This window comes from Pyricularia grisea, assembly GCF_004355905.1.
Source record: "Pyricularia grisea strain NI907 chromosome Unknown Pyricularia_grisea_NI907_Scaffold_8, whole genome shotgun sequence".
In the NCBI taxonomy this organism is placed as follows: domain Eukaryota; kingdom Fungi; phylum Ascomycota; class Sordariomycetes; order Magnaporthales; family Pyriculariaceae; genus Pyricularia; species Pyricularia grisea.
This window is the reverse complement of record NW_022156721.1, coordinates 1,654,078-1,673,137: the sequence shown is the minus strand read 5'-3', so window position 1 is coordinate 1,673,137 and position 19,060 is coordinate 1,654,078. Positions and strand designations below refer to the sequence as shown.

Below are 19,060 nucleotides of genomic sequence, written 5' to 3'. Positions count from 1 at the left end.
AAAATAAAACAAAACAAATAAAACAACAAATAAAACAAAACAAATAAAACAAAACAAATAAAACAAAACAAATAAAACAAAACAAATAAAACAAAACAAATAAAACAAAACAAATAAAACAAAACAAATAAAACAAAACAAATCCAATATATTACCTATTACGTACGAGGCCGGTCTTTAATAATCGAAAATGCTGCTGTCGTTCTAGACCGTAATAAAATTAACGAAATCGACGTATCCAACCAATGGGCTGCAACAGGATCTATTAATTTTTGGAGCTGTTTATAAGCCTGTGTTGTATCCTTTTCCATAAGGCCTCCGGCGCTTATTATAATTGGGTGGAAAAAAGGGTCCAAAAATTGGTATTTCCGTCGTTTGTTATTTATTGCGTCGGTTAACGTGGTTAACGGGTTTATATTCCCGGAATCCTTATTAATTGCAACGATTTGCACGTCGTAATAATATTTGGATACGCCGTTAATAACGGTAAAATCCGCCCTAAGACCGTTTTGGCCGGTACGGGTCCCGGAGCGAATAGGGGTTGTAAAAAGGTTTCCGGTATTAGTGTGGCCGTTGGGGCTGGGGGTGGGATTTTCGGTGTTTTCGGGTCCGTTATTTCCGTTATTTTCGTTATTTAAATCGGGTTCGATTTCGACATTTAATTCGGGCCGACTTTTTAACGAATTAACAAAGCTTTTATTTATTTGGTCGTGGCGGGCCGTATATTTGCGTACGGCCCTGGGCGCCAGGGAAGGCCCAACACGAACGGCTTTTTCTTCCCGCAGAGACGGAACAGTGAAAGTGCGTATTCACTACATTTGATGGTAGGTAACTAGGTTAGATAGTTAGAGTAGTTAGGCAAGTAGGTAGGGATAGCCTCGTCTGCGCCGCCGTCGCGGAGCTTTATATATGAGGGTGAGTTTGCGTAACAGTTAAGGTACTTGACCATCTCCATCTGTTTTGTTCCCGTGTGGAATCCGAGAGTGACTGTTAACTACTGAAAGTGGCTGTGGCTGCTTGATAAGAACGGCCGTTGCTTTCTCTCACAGCACTACTGTGCTCTTACGTCACGCTGACAGGAACTAAATACGTCGTCTACCCCAGGTTCGTTATAATCGGCGAAAGGCATGTCGGTGTTAGCTTTGGACAGCACGGCGTAGTCCTGGATGGAGCTACCTGCAAGATGTTAGATCTCTCCGGGGCTATATTAACGAGCAGCTCAATATACGGGATCCTGTTTTAACGTCAGGTGATGCCAACTACGTTGTTCAATACAGCGCGATACAATTAATCCGCCCCAACAACTCGTCAGACCAGGAGGTAAGGAATGGTATTCCAGACAGATCCTTGATAATATCTTGGGGCAAAATAAGGTTATAGCCTCGCTTGCAGAGGATTCCTGGTCCTGTTTCATTTTCCTGCTTTTGTAAGGATCCGCAGTTTAACGTTGTCCACCGAGCCCTCTCCTTTTTTCTGCACATGTTTACGTGTGCATATTTTCAGGTATCCGAATGATGCCAGATCCGCGGAATGCAAATCCCACCACGCCAGTCGTCAAAAAAGGGATAAACGTTACGTTGGTACGTTTCTAAACGGTTTATATTCCTTTGTCATGTTTCTTTTCCATGGAAGTTTGGATAATATTAGTTTCCCATGCCATCATCCTATTGACAGGTCAAAAACCTCCCGACGAGCTCCGCGGAGCCTTGAAATCATTTACCAGTCGCAAAACAGGCCGAACCGCCGACTCACTCTGAATGTGTTCACGTGGTAAATAATAAAGTCGAAAACCTTTCAAAAACAGCTTGGTACTATATCGATATCTGGCCAAGCTGGCCTGCACCTACTAGTCAGGTGGTTGCGCTGCAGCCAGCAGGCAAGCCAGCAAAAAAGCCAAACAGCTCTGGCGGCATCGTCAGCGGTCTTCAATTCTGCCCTAGAAGGCACGGCCGCCCTGGAAGGGGTCATGAAGGCCACCCCTGGGATTCGCTGCCTCCTGCGCCGACGACGAGGACCACACATAATGCTCTCGGAAATGTGCGCAACGTCACCAAAGTCGATGCTGGGAGGAAAAGCGACAGGCCGATGGAGAGGATCATCTACGCCGTCGCCTCGGACAGCATCTGGGGCCGTAATGCCCAGATCACTCGCAGTCGACACCTGGACCGGCGGGTATGGGGCGTTGCCGTATTGGTGACGGATGTGGCACGCAGGCGGCGAGCAGCTGGTCCTTGGGGAATGCGACGTAGTGCGGGAGAAACTTCTTGCTATTGTCTGGCCATGGTCTACATCGTCTCCAAACACCGCGTCGAGTTTTAAGTGTCTTTGGGCAATTTACCGCAGCGAGCAAAGTTATTAAAGCGCCTTTCTAACCTATTGACAGTCGCGAGCGTGCTTAAACCTGCTTTACCGCAAGCCGCGTATGGGATTGATGCAGTTCTTGCAGTCTTTTGCTTTTTGTTCGTCTAACGCACCCCCTCTAGGAGAATAAGCCTGTCAAACGTCAAGGTACCGAATTTCAGGCAGGTTATTGTGGAAATGTTTGCAAGGTAGTAAAAGTCGCGCCCTGCCCACTCGAGCAAAAGGGGCTTAGGGCATACATCTCCTTACCAGGAAAATTGGCAGAAGGTAGCTTATCGGAGTTTCTACCACGTACTATGGTGCAAGCTTCGCTCGTTTTGGACTTAAAGCGGCAACGTGTGGTATCAGTTTCCTTGGCTGCAAAAAAATTTGCTACCCAAAATTAACCCCAGATGATCATCGGCGGTGACACAAAAGGCTTTGTTGCAGCATGCCTGCTGAGGCAAAAAAGACTACGACCCCCCCTTTTTTTGCCATATCCCGTGGCCAATTGCTGGTCAGCTGTCACTTTGAGCCTGGAGTGCCACCATTTGGGTGGGTTTACCCCGGGACATGGCGCACAATGGGACGGGATGCTGCGACACCCACCTAGTCGAGTTTCTAAGCAAGCCAGCTCTTTGGTTTGCAAGGCACTGCAAGGCAGTCACGATTCTTTTGGTACGTAGTAAATATGTAACCGTGCTAGGCGTGGATAGAGGCCAAGGGCGAAAAGGCTAAGTCTTTATCCTTTGCGATAAACGAAACACTTTCCTTTTTTCAAGTGGGAGATTGAACCCAAAAGTGGAACGGTTGTATTGGTAGTGTTACTTCATGGGTGTAGTTGGGATATCACGAGGCGGGAACCTTGATTAAGAGCCTTTGCGAGCCTTGCGCTACGCCAAACGCAAGTGATCCCCTGCACAATGTCTGACTGAACGTACGTCAATATCACGGTTGTAAAAGTGGTTCCCTCGCCGCCTTCCGGTCCTGCTCTCAAGATTTGGAGCACAACATGGACAGGCTTTGTCGCCGACCTGACCGAGAAAAGCAGTTGCAAAGGAAAACAATGAGCCACCCCCGCGAATATGACGATGCTACCCACGTTTTGCGCGTGTGGTTTAAGGGTCCCGATCGGGAGTGAGCCCTGCCGTCCGCGGCCGCAATATCAAAACGCCACAAAGTCGGGCTGCACGCCATCATGCACGATCAGCTTAGTCGACGAGGCAAAAGGCCCGCATTTGTCGATGCTGCAAAGTTCGGAAAGGGAAGGTTACAAGATTTTGTGGTATCATCGCAACTCGACCCAGCAAAAGCGCTCGCCTTCTTCATCCCACAGCCGGAAAAAAAAGAAAAAAAAAAACTACAAGTTAACGTACAACCTAGCCAGACGTGGCATATTAAGCCGTATTCTTGTTTCTGCTTAGCCTTGTGTGCAATGGCGTTTCTTCTAAACTTGCAAAGGGCCGCTTCAAACTTCACACTTTGTAACATGGGATTTCTATTGCTGCTTAACGCTGGCCAGTTTCAAAACGCCCCGTGTAACTAGCCGATACATCTTGGCTTGCCATTACAACCGCTCAATGACATTCCGCCATCTGCCTCCACTGGCTTGTGTATGTCGACCGCGAAAAACAAGTAGCGGGAAGGGGCGCTTTGGCTGCCGGCTTTTATTGTCAGCAAACAAGCAGTAGGCCACGGTCGTCGTAATGGGAACCCGTGGTCCTTGGGCCTGCGGCTTCTCACCGAGTTCCTCCTTGCTGGTTGCTAGTGGGGCTCCTCCGCTGTTTACGCACAACACCCTGCTTTTGCATAAACTGCGAATAGGCTATTGCCGCGCAGGAGGACCGCCCAAAGACCCTGATATACAAGCAAAAAGTCTCCTCAAAAGCAGCAAGGCCACCAAGTTCCGCAAGAACAAGGAAATTAGTAATTATCTCCAAAGCGCATGCGCCCCAGTACCCCGATAAACCTTACACCATCAGGCGCGGAATGGTTAGCTGTTTGCCCACCTAAAACCATGGCACAATATGCGGCTGGAAAACGTAACGTCGGTTTCTTAGGATGGATAAATAGGAGGCCTAAAATCTAGGGGACGGTCAAAAACGGTGACACGACTAAGATTTTGCATGGGTCACTGTTTGGAACTAAGCACAAGCCGAAACAAGACGATATCATTATTTGGTCGGAGCATCCTTCTGGCCGGATTCGAATGTTTTTATTAAGTTTTAACTCTCCCGCAGGTTTGTTAACATCTTTTGGATCGGATTGCTGCCATGTTTTTTGGGTTAAAGTTTGCAACCTTTATCTCTATGGTTTGTTATAGGGATTTATAAAAGCCAAAGTTTGGCATTAGTTGATGCCTCGGGCTGCTACATCCATTTACTAAACACTCGAGGACTGCCTAGTGCCCCACCATAGACCAGCGATATGGGAGGATGACGCTGGGCATTTTTAAAGGGCCAACCAAGTTAAATAAGGTAGGAAACGCCCAACCACCAATCTCCTATCACTGCTGCATTTGCGGCGTTTTGCTTAAGATAATTTAGAATGGAAGGGACGAGATTCCCCTGCTTTAAAGCGGCTAAAATCGTTCCTGCCTATTAAAATACCTAAATACCTTATTTATTATCCACTTCGCCTGCGACAGAAATACCTGGAACAGCGTTACCCTGCACGGGCAGGCATCGCCTGCACTCTTTTGTTACTCTTTCGCCTGAGCACGCTATTCGGAGAAAGAATTTGCGAAAATGATCAACACCCATAGCATTTACGACTAATCGCCCAGCACTTGAATTTGAGTTGAATACACTACCTATACTCCGGGTTAAAGTGTTTATTTACTAATCAACTTTTGCCTCTGCTTTTTCGATATCTCCTGACAGCACAGGACGTGCTTGAGCTGCATTATCTGGAGGAGAAAGGGTATGACGAGGAAGATGCGCTTATACGACCAGCTAAGGTGATATCAACTTGTAAAACGTATTTGAAGTCAGGATGCCAATCCACAACCTCTAACTGTATTTGAATTAAAGTAGCAGCTTATTGGATATATGATGACAATCTTCCTACTGTGCAAAGGCGGGTTAAGGATGAGCACGCGTGCAAACATGGCGGTTTGGGCAGTTGGTGCTAGTTGAGCTTTGCTTTCTGCATTGATTGTACTGAGTACGATTATGACAGCTAAGGTAGGTATAAGTATATATTAAAAACAGTTGAAGGCCTTTTTGTGGCTGTGGAGGCAGCGAAAGTTTGCGGCTGTGTGAAATGCCGGTTGGCGTTATGGCAATTACAACTGAGGGTATAAGGTTGGCCGATTTGGAAGTTGCACGGTGGAGTATTCGCGAGCCCTTTCTGGGAGGAAAATATAATTAATTCGTTTTAACACACGTGGTTTATCAACAGGAACCTCCCTGGTTAGAATTTATATACCTGGTAGGCACTAACCCACTTAGGTGGGTATTTGTAGAAATAGGTCATAATAATTTTAAAAAATATAGTTGCAGGAATATGTGTTGTAATAAGTCAAATGCTGGAGAGCTTTATTCCTTAATCGCTAATTCTGCGCTTTTAATCATGAAACGCCAACATTTATTTATTTCAACAGTGGTTTCCTCCCTTAAGATTCCAGTGCGGTATTATTTTAACCTTATTTGTGGGTGTGGAAGCTTTTTCACCAGGACGTTATTGTCCTTACAGCTCTAGCCGCAGTTGCAAATGTAGTTTTGGGCCCCGCCGAGGAGTTTTGCTTCCATTGGCGATACTACCATAAGCCGAGGCAAATTGTGTTATTGTTGATAAGCCCGGCGGTAAGCGCTTCCGCGGCACAATGAACGTGTTTGAAGATGTGGGAGAGAGGATTTGTGATGGGTTGTGAGCGATATCAGGGGCCGGTGAGGCACGGACGCTTTTTAGGGCTGTTGGCGTCGACGTTTTCCTTATTAAAGTCGGCCATTTCCTTACTTGTTTATTTGACCGACAGACGAGCTTTTTGTCGACGAAGACGGCGGGCATGACTTTTTGTTCCGCCCGCCACCCGGGCTGCTTGGGATGGCGGTGTGCCGTGAGCGGGAGAAAGCTGTGTCTTGTAATTGTTTATATGACAAGCGAACTCCTTATCGACAATGGCAGCGGACACGGAGGGTTTTATATGATTTTGACAAAGTCGGGTTTGCCACTAGCACCCATTCCTCAACAGCCTTATCGCACGACCTCAGCTGGGAGGACTGTGGTAAATGGAGTCGCGGATGCTGGGGCTTTTGCAAATGGCGTGGTCCTTGTTAAAAAGGGGATTTGTCATCGCCAGCCCGGGTCCCGACGTCTAGGGAGTTGTAGATGCAGTGTTTCACTCACTTACCGAGATGCAGTCTCGCCTCTAGATTCAGGTTTAAGCTCGGGGTGAGGGTAAAGCTTCAGTGCCCGATTTGACCCCTTATTTGGCGTGTTCGTAATAGTGAAAAACATGCTCGCGCAACCTCGAAAGAGAGCTTTTCCGATAACACGAGCGTATTGTCGCACTCGAAAAGGAGAGGATCTTGAAAATAACTTACAAAATCGTAGGTTTGTGTTGGGTTGTCGTTGCTTGTGCTGGATCGTTTAAGGGACGGTGTACGTATGACCTGGCTAAAAACTGAATCTTCGAAAGATGTTATGATATGGCCTTCGTCCCCTTGTACACCGGTCCCTCTTTCCTTTACGCGAAAACTCATCATGCAGGCAGGAGTTTTTGCGGCCTGTCCCGAGGTATCTTACGAGTTAAACCCTTGGGTCGGGCAATTGCCGTCGTCAAAAACCAAGGAAGTGGCGGGAATGTCAACGAGAAAGAGCGCCATTCGCGCCAAAAAAAGAGAAAAAAAAAACCAAACAAAGCAATGGCTTTATGCTGCTTGTTGCTCAGTGTTTTATGTCATTGGCGTCGGCCAACACCCCTCGCCCATACTTTTCTCTTGGGCCAGTGACACAGTCGACTATGTTGAGGCATCTGGTGAAAGGGTGGAAAGAAGGTGGATTCTAAGTGGCAAGCGTCGTGCTACTCCAGGGCGCGCATCTGCCTACTAAATCTTTGGGGAATATTACCGCCTAAAAACAGTAGAGTCACGCAGCACGGGCTTTCAAATAATAGCACGGGATGGTAAAGCCTGGGCCTGGAACAGTGGCGGGAATTAGGAGTGTTAACGACCAGGTTGCCAAGGCGGAGCGAGAGCGGTTTAAAAATTTGCGATATTGCCCAACGGCTCAAACCTGATACGGCCAAATATGCGGCAATAAGAAATAACCACATTGGTACTCTGCTCATCAACACACTAACCAGGACTCGGCTCCACAAACAGTCGCAGCATTCGCTTTATCGGCGCTTTCCGTAAACGGAAGTCTCGTCACAAGCGAACGCAATTGGGGGCAAGGCCGTATTTACCATCAACCCGAGTCATATAACGCTTTTCAGTCCATGGAAGTAGGAAATAGTGATTCTTCGCGATAATCAAAGCTGAACTATCGAGCGGCCATTTTCGGCTATCCAGCAGCACCTCTCTCCATTTGCAAATCGAGATAACGGGTGTCTACACTGGGCTTTTTTCGGTGAAATTTTCATTCAAGTATCCAAACAGGGCTCCAAAAAGCCGGTCAGATTTATAATCGCTAGAACTAAAGAAAAATCAACGAATGCATAACCTGGTCAAATATCATATCGTTTGTAATCCTGTTTACACCAAATAGGGGAGAATGGTCACTTTAAGGAAAGGGTGCCGCAGAATAATCTGCTGCAAAACTCGTATCGGACGGACGTGCGATCGATCTTTCATGGGTCGTATACTGCCAAACCTCCCACCACCGGCCCGTTTTAGACACCCGCCTGGCAAAGCTCCTCAAGTTAATGTACTTGGCACTAACACCTATTCTGAACTCAAAACACGGAGATTAATTCAACGGGTGCCATTGGCAGTTGGACTATTCACCAACCCCCCCTTGAGCTGCCCAAATTGGCTGGTCAACAATCTTCAAACGTATGGCTACCTGTCACCAGACAGCAAACATTACTGTACACTGCACCGATCTGAGCCATCATCAAACGGTTTGGCCACGAGCACTACCATATATATGCCGACGAGAATACGATGACGGTGGAAAAGATTTATCACCAAATCAGGCAAATGACCAAACTTTTTTGCCCCTTATATAATTATTTCAAGGAGGATTTTGCTGGTATCTACGGGCATATTAAAGACACGATATTATGAACTGTCTCATGTGTTAGCCCAACCAAACTGCATCTTCACGTTACGAAATGGGCGCGTACTCCAGGGAGGCTTTCAAAGATTTAAAAAGGTGGACGCTGCTGGTCAAAGTCGGAAAGAGACACGCGAAACGCACAAAGGCTGCCTCCAAAAGACGGGTTCGTTCAAAGCGCCGGGGCGGCATTCGCCGGCCACGGCGCTGGCCATCCTTGCCATTTATCAAGCTTTCCAGCCTGAGGAACAGCGGCAACCCGGACAATTATTGGTCATTGCATTTGGTTGCCAATTGCGTGTGGGTGGACGTGCGGCCTTACCACGTATTGGCGATGAACCTGTGGCTAGTTGCGGCTTACAGTGACTGGTGTGGCCAACGCACAGTCAGATTATAGTGGATCACAGTAGAATAGATAGGTGTGAGGAACGCAAAGCGCGAATCCAGCTCCATTGTCGATGAAAGGGCCGTGAAGCGACCGGGTTGGATTAGTCCTTTTCGTTCAGGTGCAGCTTGAGGGAATTAACACCCTATTATCATCTCGACGTTCCGCTCCCACTTTCTAAGTATCCTTCAACGAGCGCGATGCTTCATAAAGGCAACCAGGAACAATGACGTGCACTTTGATGGTTTGCAGCACGAGGGGTTGCGGAAGTAAACCCTGTCCCAAAGGCTGCGGTCCGGGCCATGATAGACAGCCCTCTGCGTCTCCTGAGCAGTCGTCGGCTACCATGGCTCGCGGTCAATGTCAAACACGCGCTGCTGAGCTTTTTTGGTGCCTGCGCCGTTGGCGGCCGGAGAAGCTGGGAGTGTAGACTTGGCGCCGGGGGCAAGCTCGACCCGGGTGTGGGCAGCGCTGGCTTCCGTCCCGGTATGCCGGAGAGTTTTCTGGAGCCTCCCTTGGTCCTCAGGGGTGCATGTATAGTCTGCATTATCGCCGACTCGTAAATGCTCACAAAGGGGCTTTCGCGAATCAGGGGTTATTAAGCCCAGCATATAGTACAAGCCCCACTCCAACAAGGCTTGCCCGAATGGACGCAGACGCCGATGTCAGGAGTTTCGCTCTAGAAAACCCCCTGGGTATGTTGTAACTTTGGACATTGTGGCCGCGTAAGCCCACCTTCCACCGGCTTGCCGTCGTTCCAAATATTATATCAGTTACAGGCTACATTTCCTTTCGTTTACGCTTTATAGGTGATAGTGTTATTTTGGGGTCATGGGCATCATTAAAGTCAGAGACCTTGGCCTTCCTCGGCCCAGCGCTTGTCTAAAACAGCCTCCGGACATTTGTGCCCCTCTTCACAAGATTATTTCGGGCTTTGATTCTGTCGATCCAAGTATACACCACATAAGTAACTACTATATAATCATTGACAAAAAGCCCAACGATCAGCAGTGGACCAAGCAGGGATTTACAGGCCGCTTTGAGGCACTAATTGACAATATGCAGGGGCTCCAATCTGTGACAATGCCCAATTGGTTGGTATTTAGATTCTGGTTCAGCGCCTGCTCCCAAAATCTCCTTGTCCCAAGTGACTAAACGCTCGACAGGGGCACCGGAGATTTAATGTTGCCATGACCGCCACCACCGAGCGTTGCTGCTTCTCCTGCCGCGCCCTCATGATCCGCGGTCCGATGGCCTCAAGCACTGACGACCGCCTTCCCCCGAAGACACGCACAGTACCGAGAAAAGCATGCTGACCCAGGGCACGCCTGAGGACTTTGGCCTTTCCCAGAAGGCGATGTAGGTTCGCTGAAACTGGGCCGAGTGCAGTCTGGGTGCGCGCAGAAAGTATTCACAAAATCATATGACAGGTTGGGACGATGGTATATGTTGTACAGGCAATAACATGGTTGGTATGACAACCCAAATATTTATATGTATACGGCAAGATGCGAGCCACCCACTTGTTGTGATCATCTCCGATCCTGGTAGCATGGGGGTCTATCTTTCGAAAAGGGCATAAAACGCCTGGCAAATAGGCAGGCTTGGCCTATTAATTTGTTCCCTTGTTTCTTTCAATTCCCTCCAATATCCTCCCCATTCGGCTCAGTGAAAGCTTATCCAATTTATAGACGAACTAAGGTTATCAACTGCAGCAGCAACAAAAAGACGAGGCCCGCTTTCTCCATGGACATAATGGAAAAAGGGAACAGCCGGTTGGTTGATTTGCTCCGGAATAATGTTCATTTATTCTCCGCAAGACTCAAAAATATTGGTGCGTAGATTTTAAGAGGATGAATTGGGGTATCATTCCGGTGTTCAACTGGGTTGGAATCCTTTCCAAAAGGTGTGGTTGTTTTGGGGTGTCCAGCTGTATAACTCGCCCGACAGATATTCCATACAGAAGGTTTGATAAACTTCTATTAGCCAGATTCGGGCCAGCGAGGCTTGATTGTAAAGTAAATTGGGGCTCCACGACACAGGTAGCCTGTGCAGAGGGAGAAAGTCCCTAGTCGCTATATCACGCTTCTCTGGTTCCTGAAGGCATTAAAGCGCAAGGTGCTCACGCGTGGCCTTTTGGGTCAAAAAGGCATGGCCGCCGTCGCTGATTAAATACGCCACAAGGCTGCAAACATTGACAGTAGCCATGTTCCGGGCCCTGGGTATCCGGAAAATCGCCAGGAGTTAACATACGCAACTTAAAAAAAACGTTAATACGGGACGCAGTTTGGACATACCCAACGAGAAGCCATAATTTTTAACTGCTTTAGCGAAGTAGGGCATACTATTTTCGTAAGCTCCAGAAGCTGCAGTCCCTTAAACGGAACTTTTATATCCAATGCTTTAGCCAGGCTTCACCTTGGTATAGGATGAATTGGGCCATCCTAATACGCAATTAATTGTTTTTCAGCAGGGCTCGTGCCCAATGATTTTGCACAGCTCAAATACAGTGTTCGTATAATCGTTAGCATTAAAATATATTTTTAAACCTTTATTTACTGTGTTTTGTATATAAAGTCTATTGTAAGGGTATGTGTAGTAATTGCGTATATGTTGTATATGTTTAAAAAGTAAAGATGTAGCAGAGTTCGATTAATGTAACTTAATAACTACCCAATTCTTCGCTAGAAACCAGATTCAGCGCAGACTTCTGCAGTCCTCTGATAGACAGCAAAGAGTACTAAACTGTCGGCATAATTCATTCGCGGTCAGAACCAATACCGGACACCATTTCACAAATGACAGTAATTAGCTCGCCATTGGCTTTTAGACCTCCAGGCCTGAACGCAATCCACAAAGTCATGCGGTCCCAGATGCCCATCCCGCGGCTGACACGCGTAGACTCTTTCCGATATCATGTAACTAGCAAATCCAAAACAACCAAGCAAGGAAAGCGCCTTCTCTATATTTTGGCCACCTTTTACCAACACATTTTGTCCGACGATGTGGACAAACCCACCAAATCCGGTGGCTCGCCAGTCCCTAGCGGAAATAAGTAATGCAACTCCTTCCATCCACTTGTCAAAAAGTAGAGGTTTGATGCCAGAAGTACCAAAGGTTATTATCAGCACATCGTCCTTAACGCTCGCCATAATGTTTGGTTGGGATTTCGTTTCGGAAAATAGTTAAGTTAGCATTATGATCCCAAGCAGCAGCGAGGCTATGTAGCCGCAAGTCCTTAGAATAAGTCTTAAAACACCCAACCGAAAGTTCTTATGATCGGCTGCTTGTTATCCAAGCTGCCCTTACAAATATAAGCGCTCGGAACGTAAGCCGTTTAAGTATCACCAAAGTTGATAACTGTCGGGCAAAGTTTTCAATTGCCCCTCCTCCCGTAATGCCTTAGGTTCGGCGCATGCAAAAAAGGTAACAAATTAGAATCCAAAGGTACGGCGTGAATATGCCTTTTATAATCAACTTTGTGGACCTCCGATCACTACTTAGCTCTACATTCAGCGTGCGTTAAAAGTTGGACACAATTGACGCTTGTTTCAGGTGAAGTCTACAGACTTCGAATGTTACGGAGTGGCGTGCCTGGGCGACTGCCAACCGTGACTAGCTCCACCTCACGTGACAAGGCGCCAGGGTGAGTTTGTTATTTGCTCGCTTAGGCGCGTGTACGCGATTGGCACTGCGTGCCTTTCTTCTTCCTTTACACTTAGCTTTAGATCTTCGAATAGAATCGCCCCTATATTGCAGCCTTGTCTCTTTGGGATCGCTTTCGTGACATCGAAACGGTTGAGCCGAAAAGTTGGCTAAGCCATTGAAACGAAAACCTATTATTGAACCCCATAAGTTCAAAAAAAGAAAGAAACAAGAAGAAAAAAGAAAAACTCACTGTTAATTTGGAATTTCGTTAACATAATGGCCAAGTTCTGGGTTAGCCAATTTTGGAACGTCCGAAACTAGGACTTCAAAGAACAAAACTTGGATGACGGAGTGGCCGAAATTGGGCCAAGCTTTCCCGGTTTCTGGTTGGGGTAATTTTACCCGAGGGACCAAAAATGGGCCTGGCGACTGCGCCACACGCTCAGGCAGCACTCACCCTTCGCTTAGCCTTGGTAACATCAGTTCAGGTAAGATTCAGCCTTGGTACCATCGGTTCAGGCAAGATTCACCCTTCGGTCAGTCTTGGCAATAGCAGTTCAGGATTATAGACAAGAATGGAAATTCAAGAGGGCAATTCATGCGTATGACAATGTGATGGTATATAACCCGGAAAGTACGCGAGCAAGACAGAAATAATCTCACCGAACGGCTCTGAAACAAGCCATGATGGATCGTTTGCCATGCGTGGCGGGTGGGTGACTGTGAAGGAGAGATGAGGGGGTGGGCAAGAGATATTCTCAATGATTGAGAAAATAATCAAACAAGGTGGGCTCAAAGCTTCTTCTGCCGTCCAGATATTTTCATAGTCTTTCCCTGCTGTCGAACCTTCTTGCTTGGAGGCTCCGCCAGCGCGTCTTGCTCGCCTTTGACCACATCGCAACCCTTGCACTTCAAGAACAACTTCGTAAGGCCGAGAGGCGAGAATAGACACACGGCTTTCAAACAATACGTGGCTCGGAAAACCTCCACCTTGAACACATAGCCGTGGGCGCCATTTCCGACCAGTTTGAGAAACTTGATACTGGGGCGCTTTCCCCTTTGGTCAGGAGAGGATTTATCTAGCTTGGGGCCGGTAGAAGTGGAAAGCGCTTGCATGGTACATGCTGATCGATTATTGGGAAGGATATGTTGGAAGAAATCTAGGCCTGGCGAAAATGATTGAATTATTAGACCCAGTTGGTATTATAGAACTTACTTTTCTTCGCCCACTACCGGTGCGTGAATCTGGATTTGCAAGTTGAAAGCGGCTTCAGGAAAGCAGAAAGAGAATAGAAAATAAAAGATCGAGGAGGCAAAACAGCGTTTAATGAATTGGGACTGTTGACGGGAGTTTGAAAAAAAAAATAAAAAAAAATTACAAGCCGTTGGTATATTACTATTTCCGGCGAACTGAGATTGCTGTTTTCGGAATAATGGCAAGCACAGCCGCTAAACCGAGGCCGTTTTTGTGTTTAGCGCCAAAAACTCCCTGTTTTCGGTAACCCGATTGATCGAATTTTTAACTTTCTGTAAGAGATTTTAGATCGACAGTTTTTCGGATGTCATATTAAACAACAGGAAAAATGCGGCAGTTTTCATCAAGAACGCAGCATTCCAAGCGCGTGACCCTTTTCGCCTCTATTTTTGTGTAAGGGCCTTTGGACCTTTTGTTTTCCCCAAGCCTGCTTTGAGTTTTTTTCACTTTTTCAAATCAACACCTAAAAAAACCACACAAACGCTTATTTAAGCTCGGCTATTTAGTTTTAACTGATTATATCTCTCATTTGAATTCCTCCATGTACCGGATAGGTTTTCCGACTGAATGTCCTTTTTCCCCCTTGTGGGTTTTTTATCATCTTGCTAAACCATAATGCTGTCAAGCCGAAATAAAACCTTTTCAATAAACCGTACACCTATCAGAATCCCGTCCTCATCGCGCATGCTTTCCTCCTCTCCAAATCCTCATTGTTGCTGTCTAGGCATGTCAAACAAGTAACTACAAGGGCAGTGTAGATGTTGCCCGTTCGTGCCGGCTCTTTGTTTGTATTTCTCGTCTGATGCTTTGCATATACTAAGAAGACCATGACGGAAGTATTTGGATTTTCCCGTAGGTTTCAATTTTCTATTAGTGTCTGTTCATGATTATATGCATTTGCGTATGCATTACTTATCGATAATAGACAGGGGGGTTGGTTCCTATGAAAGGGTCTATCTTCCTTGTACAACCCTACTGTGTAACATTTACCACTTCAATTAACAGAATAGGGAGCAATCAATGCAATTGCTTCGTTTGTTCACAAGCCGGTCAATTGGGGCTATGGGCACCCTATCCTCTACCAACAATTAGTTCTAATTTTCACTTCGAATCCTGCGAAACTTCCCCCGGTGGTAGGTTTAGCAGGCGAGGCTCCCGTCGTTGTTGCTTATGCAAGCGTCTATTCCCAACAGTCAGTAATGTTTAACGTTGCTTTATGGTCCAACAGGGTACCCAGGGAACGCAAAATATTCCGTGATTGACAAAACTTACCCAAGTCGACTGTTTGCGTAACGTTGTCCTTCTTATCGTCTGGGCAGTCACATATCATGGCCTGCTGGCCTTGCATGGAGCATCCGCACCCGGAAATACTAAAGTAAAAATGAACTATTAGTACAAGTACATAATTTCTCGCACTCTTCCAAACGTGGCAAGGGCAGCTTACCCTCCAGCGCCGCATCCCATCTTGCCATTAATGGCAAAGAAGCAGCGGTTAAGATCGAGTTTGGAAGTGGGCGAGCCACTCGCTAACATGGGTGAGACCCTCAAGCTTGGTCCTGCCGCAGCTGCTGGCGAAACCGGCGGTTTGGACGCCAGCGACGGCGAAGAAAAGGGCTGTGATGGTGGAGAGTTGCATGGTGGTGACTTGGATGAGATTGAGTTGATGATTAAGGTACACAAACGGAAAAAAATAAAAGTTTGAGAGTCTGGTATCAAGTTCAGTATGAAGTTGAAAATGCTGGACCAGCCCGCTCGGTATTAGGATATGAGATGCACGAGAAAGAGAAACGCGTCTGCCGATGAATACAATGGTTTTCCACGGCAGCAGCGTCCGATAATTATATCACCGACGGATGCGTACATCTGCACCTATCTTTCCCTCTCGTTAACTAGATCGTCAATGTTGGACCGAGCTCCCCGAAACCTCGCGTGGCCTTAAACAAAACGAAAGGTTTCTATTTAGACTTTGGCACGTCTTGGCGCTCGGCACGCAAAACCCACCCACAGCCATGTCACGGGTGAGAGTCCAAGTGGATTTTATGTATTTGGGGAAAGGGTAGAGTAAAGATAATTAGATTCCCAGTGCATGGCACAGGTCAAATAGAAAATGTATTTTCAACTATGTGACTAGAGGTGGGATCGCTTTAGGTACGGCCTTCCAGAGTGTCATATCTGAAACCGCATGCTAAACCGGCGGGCCAGGGAAATAACTCCACGTATCTCCTCCAGGGGCAAGCCAAGCATTCTTAGTCACAACGCTTCAAACTTTGTCAAGAAATGGATTATATATATATCGAGATTCACGTAACCTACCGTTATCGGTTATTATCGACGGCCTGCATAAATGGTCAACTGCATGCGCCAAGTAATTGGGAATTTTCAAATATCTTATCGTCAGAATTAATAATGTCTAACAAAAAACAGTTAACAGTTCTTTTTTTGTAAATATTAATGAGTAGGTTGTTAAATGAATAAAAGTTTCCATTTGAAGAGTAGCATTTATTTGCAATATATCATTGGAGTAAATTTTTAACCCCGTAATTTTAACTTGTGTTAATAGGATTCGGTGATCGACCGATCTGTAGAACAACCTGTATTACCTGCGTGCATGTATGCGTAAGCGTAGATAACGTGTAGGTCAGGTAGGTTATAGTATTTAAGGCGGTTGCCTCTGATCTGAACCCCTTATAAAGAGATTCGTCGATCACGTGACTGAACACCCAATGCACTGGAAAGCATGGCGTTGGTCAGCGCACATATCCATCCCACTTTACCACTCGCGTGGGCTCAACAGCTAATTAACTGATCTAACCTGTATGATACTTTGTTTTTAAATGCAAAATGACTTAAGCATCGAAATGAAAACAGCTAAATTCTCCGCATTATCATATTCTAAAAATAAAATGCTCTTCGCTTTTACATTCCAGAAATAAAATGTAAAACTCGTATAATTACTGCCTATGTTTCATACTATATTTACCGGGGCTTTAAATCGATTATGCGAATATATCACCACGATTCCAGGCCAAAAAAACGAATCGCCCCACCTCCCCCGTTACCGTAGGCACATGCGTGGGCCGTCACCAATTTATTTATCCGAGGGAATTTAAAGTGCCTGCCGCATAGTTACTTTATTTCTTGCCAAAATCGGGAACACCCACACGGATTACAGCGTTGTGTTAACTGGTTAGGGATAGGGATTTCTGCCCCTCCCATTATTATAATCTCTTGTACCATACAAATATATGTAAATATAGAAAACAATCCGAAGTAATTACTGGATTTATTATAAAAGTTATACCCTCCTCTTCTTTGCTTTCTCTTTTTTTTTTGTTTATTTCTGTCCCAGCTTATTTTAAGGCCTGACTATCAAACAGATATTTTTGGCTAACCAGCTGACACTCTGGGCCCACTCAGTGGTTACATTAACTAAACACGTTCTACCCACCATATTTTAGCACATATTTGTCCCGCCCTATGGCAAATTTTAATAAACAAAACCTAATCAATACCATGATTTTACGCCATGGATATTATGTTTTTTTAATAGAAAAACCAAAATAAAACCGAACAAATAACCAACATGATATAATATAACGAAGAGACGTAAATGAACGGACGTAGATCATGCGTCAAGGTTGTAAGCGTGGTTAAAAACGGCCCGATTTCCATTTAAAAAAGGAGGTACCCAATGCGGACGGGGGCTGTGTAAGTAACAAAAACGGAGTAAAATGTCCGCTGGTTAGCCAAAAATGTCTTTTATGTAGTCCACCCCTTATTTTAAAACGTTCACCTTTCCCCTCTGCTTCCGCTTTTACTATTGTTTTGTGTGCATCAAATATTTGTTCATCTTATCTTATCGGACACAATGAATTTCAAGTCGTTCATCACTTTGTTCTTTATTGGCGCCACCATGGGTGCCGCAATCCCTTCGACCGACGGATCGGCCGCGTCCCACTTGGAACGCCGCGATACTACCTGCCACAGAAATTGCATTAACAGTTTTTACCGCCGCTACTTCTTTGGTAATCCATTGGTCAACTATTGCACCAGATTTTGCGCAGCAAAGGGCAGGCCGGGGTCGGGTCGTTAGTTAAATCGGGGGATTTATTCAACATCCATTTGAATACTCTTCCATTACGAATGAATGGAATACTTAACGACACAATCCGCAATCGAAAAAAATATATTCACCAACATCCAGAGCACGGATTACAAAACTGTTCAATTCACCACCTTTACCACAACTTCCACCAACACAGCTTTCACCCCTAAAAGGTCTTCCATTAGTCCATTACAACCTGCATTACTACAATTGGCACAACCATTGGCACAACCATAACCACGATTGATTGGAAACGATAATAGTTGTACACGTCTTGATATACATGCATATCGCTGTAATCGCAAATAAATAAATTAATGAACATATTCCTGTACATACGTATCGTTACAATCAAATAGTGTATAATAATGCAAATGGCAGTCGTAAAAACTGTGGTGGTAACGCCTATAGTAGTCAAAATTTATAATGGTGAAAACTATGGTGCTAAAGGTTGTATGAAGTATCCCTCCTCTCCCTTTCGACCTAATTTCTCGCCTTATTTTCAGTCTTTCAGATATAATAACAGGAAGGACTTTGTCGAAACCGCCCACATTTTGCCCTTTTGACATTTCTCCTTCCGGTTAGTCCCTATATATTTTCTTGCCTGGAATATTGACATTCTCGCGAACCAGTCTACACTGGTGTTAGGAGATCCGGTTATAGTTATTGCATATAATTTATATAAAAGGGGTTTAAATACAACATTTTCCCAACGGGAAAAACTCATATTATCAGCTTGAGCTCTGTTTCATGGTCGGAAAAAGCTAACTCCGGACACAGCTCGCTCTATTGTATCCTTTCACTTAAAACAGTAAATGCAGACGAACCCTGCGATGTAGACAAGGCTGCCAAAGACTTCTTGACCCGTACTAATGCGAATAGAGATAGTTGCTACGCCAGAGCCGGCGCACTGGTAGGAGGTGCAATCAATGGTCTCGTATACGGTCTATGTGGGACCTCAATTAGGGTTCTACATACACTGTCGCCCCTGCCCATTGGGTCTTGAGGTCGACAAGATTCACCTCGCCCGAATAATCCATAGGGGCAACGTTCCATTAATTGAGAATGCTGGCAGAGTTGACTTTAAAACGTAAAAGCAGGCAAT

The 19,060-nt window shown here is 45.8% G+C and overlaps 8 protein-coding genes across 8 annotated transcripts; 4 read left to right on the top strand and 4 right to left on the bottom strand.

Annotated features, from left to right (window-relative positions):
- Nucleotides 1–158: 158 nt before the first annotated feature.
- Nucleotides 159–752, bottom strand: PgNI_12153 (uncharacterized protein; the record flags this gene model as incomplete). Its single annotated transcript, XM_031132108.1, has 1 exon — nucleotides 159–752. A coding segment is annotated over one exon (594 nt), but the record flags the coding sequence as incomplete, so codon positions are not given.
- A 762-nt stretch (nucleotides 753–1,514) lies between these two features.
- PgNI_12152 (uncharacterized protein) lies at nucleotides 1,515–2,319 on the top strand (the record flags this gene model as incomplete). The annotated part of the gene is made up of 2 exons (XM_031132107.1): nucleotides 1,515–1,580; nucleotides 1,855–2,319. 2 exons carry the CDS (start codon nucleotides 1,515–1,517, stop codon nucleotides 2,317–2,319), a joined length of 531 nt encoding a protein of 176 aa, XP_030977080.1.
- Nucleotides 2,320–6,030: 3,711 nt separating this feature from the next.
- PgNI_12151 (uncharacterized protein) lies at nucleotides 6,031–7,046 on the bottom strand (the record flags this gene model as incomplete). Its single annotated transcript, XM_031132106.1, has 4 exons — nucleotides 6,031–6,415; nucleotides 6,499–6,563; nucleotides 6,695–6,712; nucleotides 6,888–7,046. The coding sequence occupies 4 exons, from the start codon at nucleotides 7,044–7,046 to the stop codon at nucleotides 6,031–6,033; spliced, it is 627 nt and encodes a 208-aa protein (XP_030977232.1).
- A 1,574-nt stretch (nucleotides 7,047–8,620) lies between these two features.
- Nucleotides 8,621–8,959, top strand: PgNI_12150 (uncharacterized protein; the record flags this gene model as incomplete). Its single annotated transcript, XM_031132105.1, has 1 exon — nucleotides 8,621–8,959. One exon carries the CDS (start codon nucleotides 8,621–8,623, stop codon nucleotides 8,957–8,959), a length of 339 nt encoding a protein of 112 aa, XP_030977082.1.
- Nucleotides 8,960–11,705: 2,746 nt separating this feature from the next.
- On the bottom strand, nucleotides 11,706–12,099 carry PgNI_12149 (uncharacterized protein; the record flags this gene model as incomplete). The annotated part of the gene is made up of 2 exons (XM_031132104.1): nucleotides 11,706–11,851; nucleotides 11,967–12,099. The coding sequence occupies 2 exons, from the start codon at nucleotides 12,097–12,099 to the stop codon at nucleotides 11,706–11,708; spliced, it is 279 nt and encodes a 92-aa protein (XP_030977260.1).
- A 2,890-nt stretch (nucleotides 12,100–14,989) lies between these two features.
- Nucleotides 14,990–15,486, bottom strand: PgNI_12148 (uncharacterized protein; the record flags this gene model as incomplete). The annotated part of the gene is made up of 4 exons (XM_031132103.1): nucleotides 14,990–15,030; nucleotides 15,123–15,220; nucleotides 15,295–15,314; nucleotides 15,382–15,486. 4 exons carry the CDS (start codon nucleotides 15,484–15,486, stop codon nucleotides 14,990–14,992), a joined length of 264 nt encoding a protein of 87 aa, XP_030977261.1.
- Nucleotides 15,382–15,653, top strand: PgNI_12147 (uncharacterized protein; the record flags this gene model as incomplete). Its single annotated transcript, XM_031132102.1, has 2 exons — nucleotides 15,382–15,522; nucleotides 15,573–15,653. The coding sequence occupies 2 exons, from the start codon at nucleotides 15,382–15,384 to the stop codon at nucleotides 15,651–15,653; spliced, it is 222 nt and encodes a 73-aa protein (XP_030977256.1).
- Nucleotides 15,654–17,703: 2,050 nt separating this feature from the next.
- Nucleotides 17,704–18,251, top strand: PgNI_12146 (uncharacterized protein). The gene has a single exon (XM_031132101.1). The coding sequence runs from the start codon at nucleotides 17,719–17,721 to the stop codon at nucleotides 17,941–17,943; it is 225 nt and encodes a 74-aa protein (XP_030977055.1). The 5' UTR covers nucleotides 17,704–17,718; the 3' UTR covers nucleotides 17,944–18,251.
- Nucleotides 18,252–19,060: the final 809 nt, after the last annotated feature.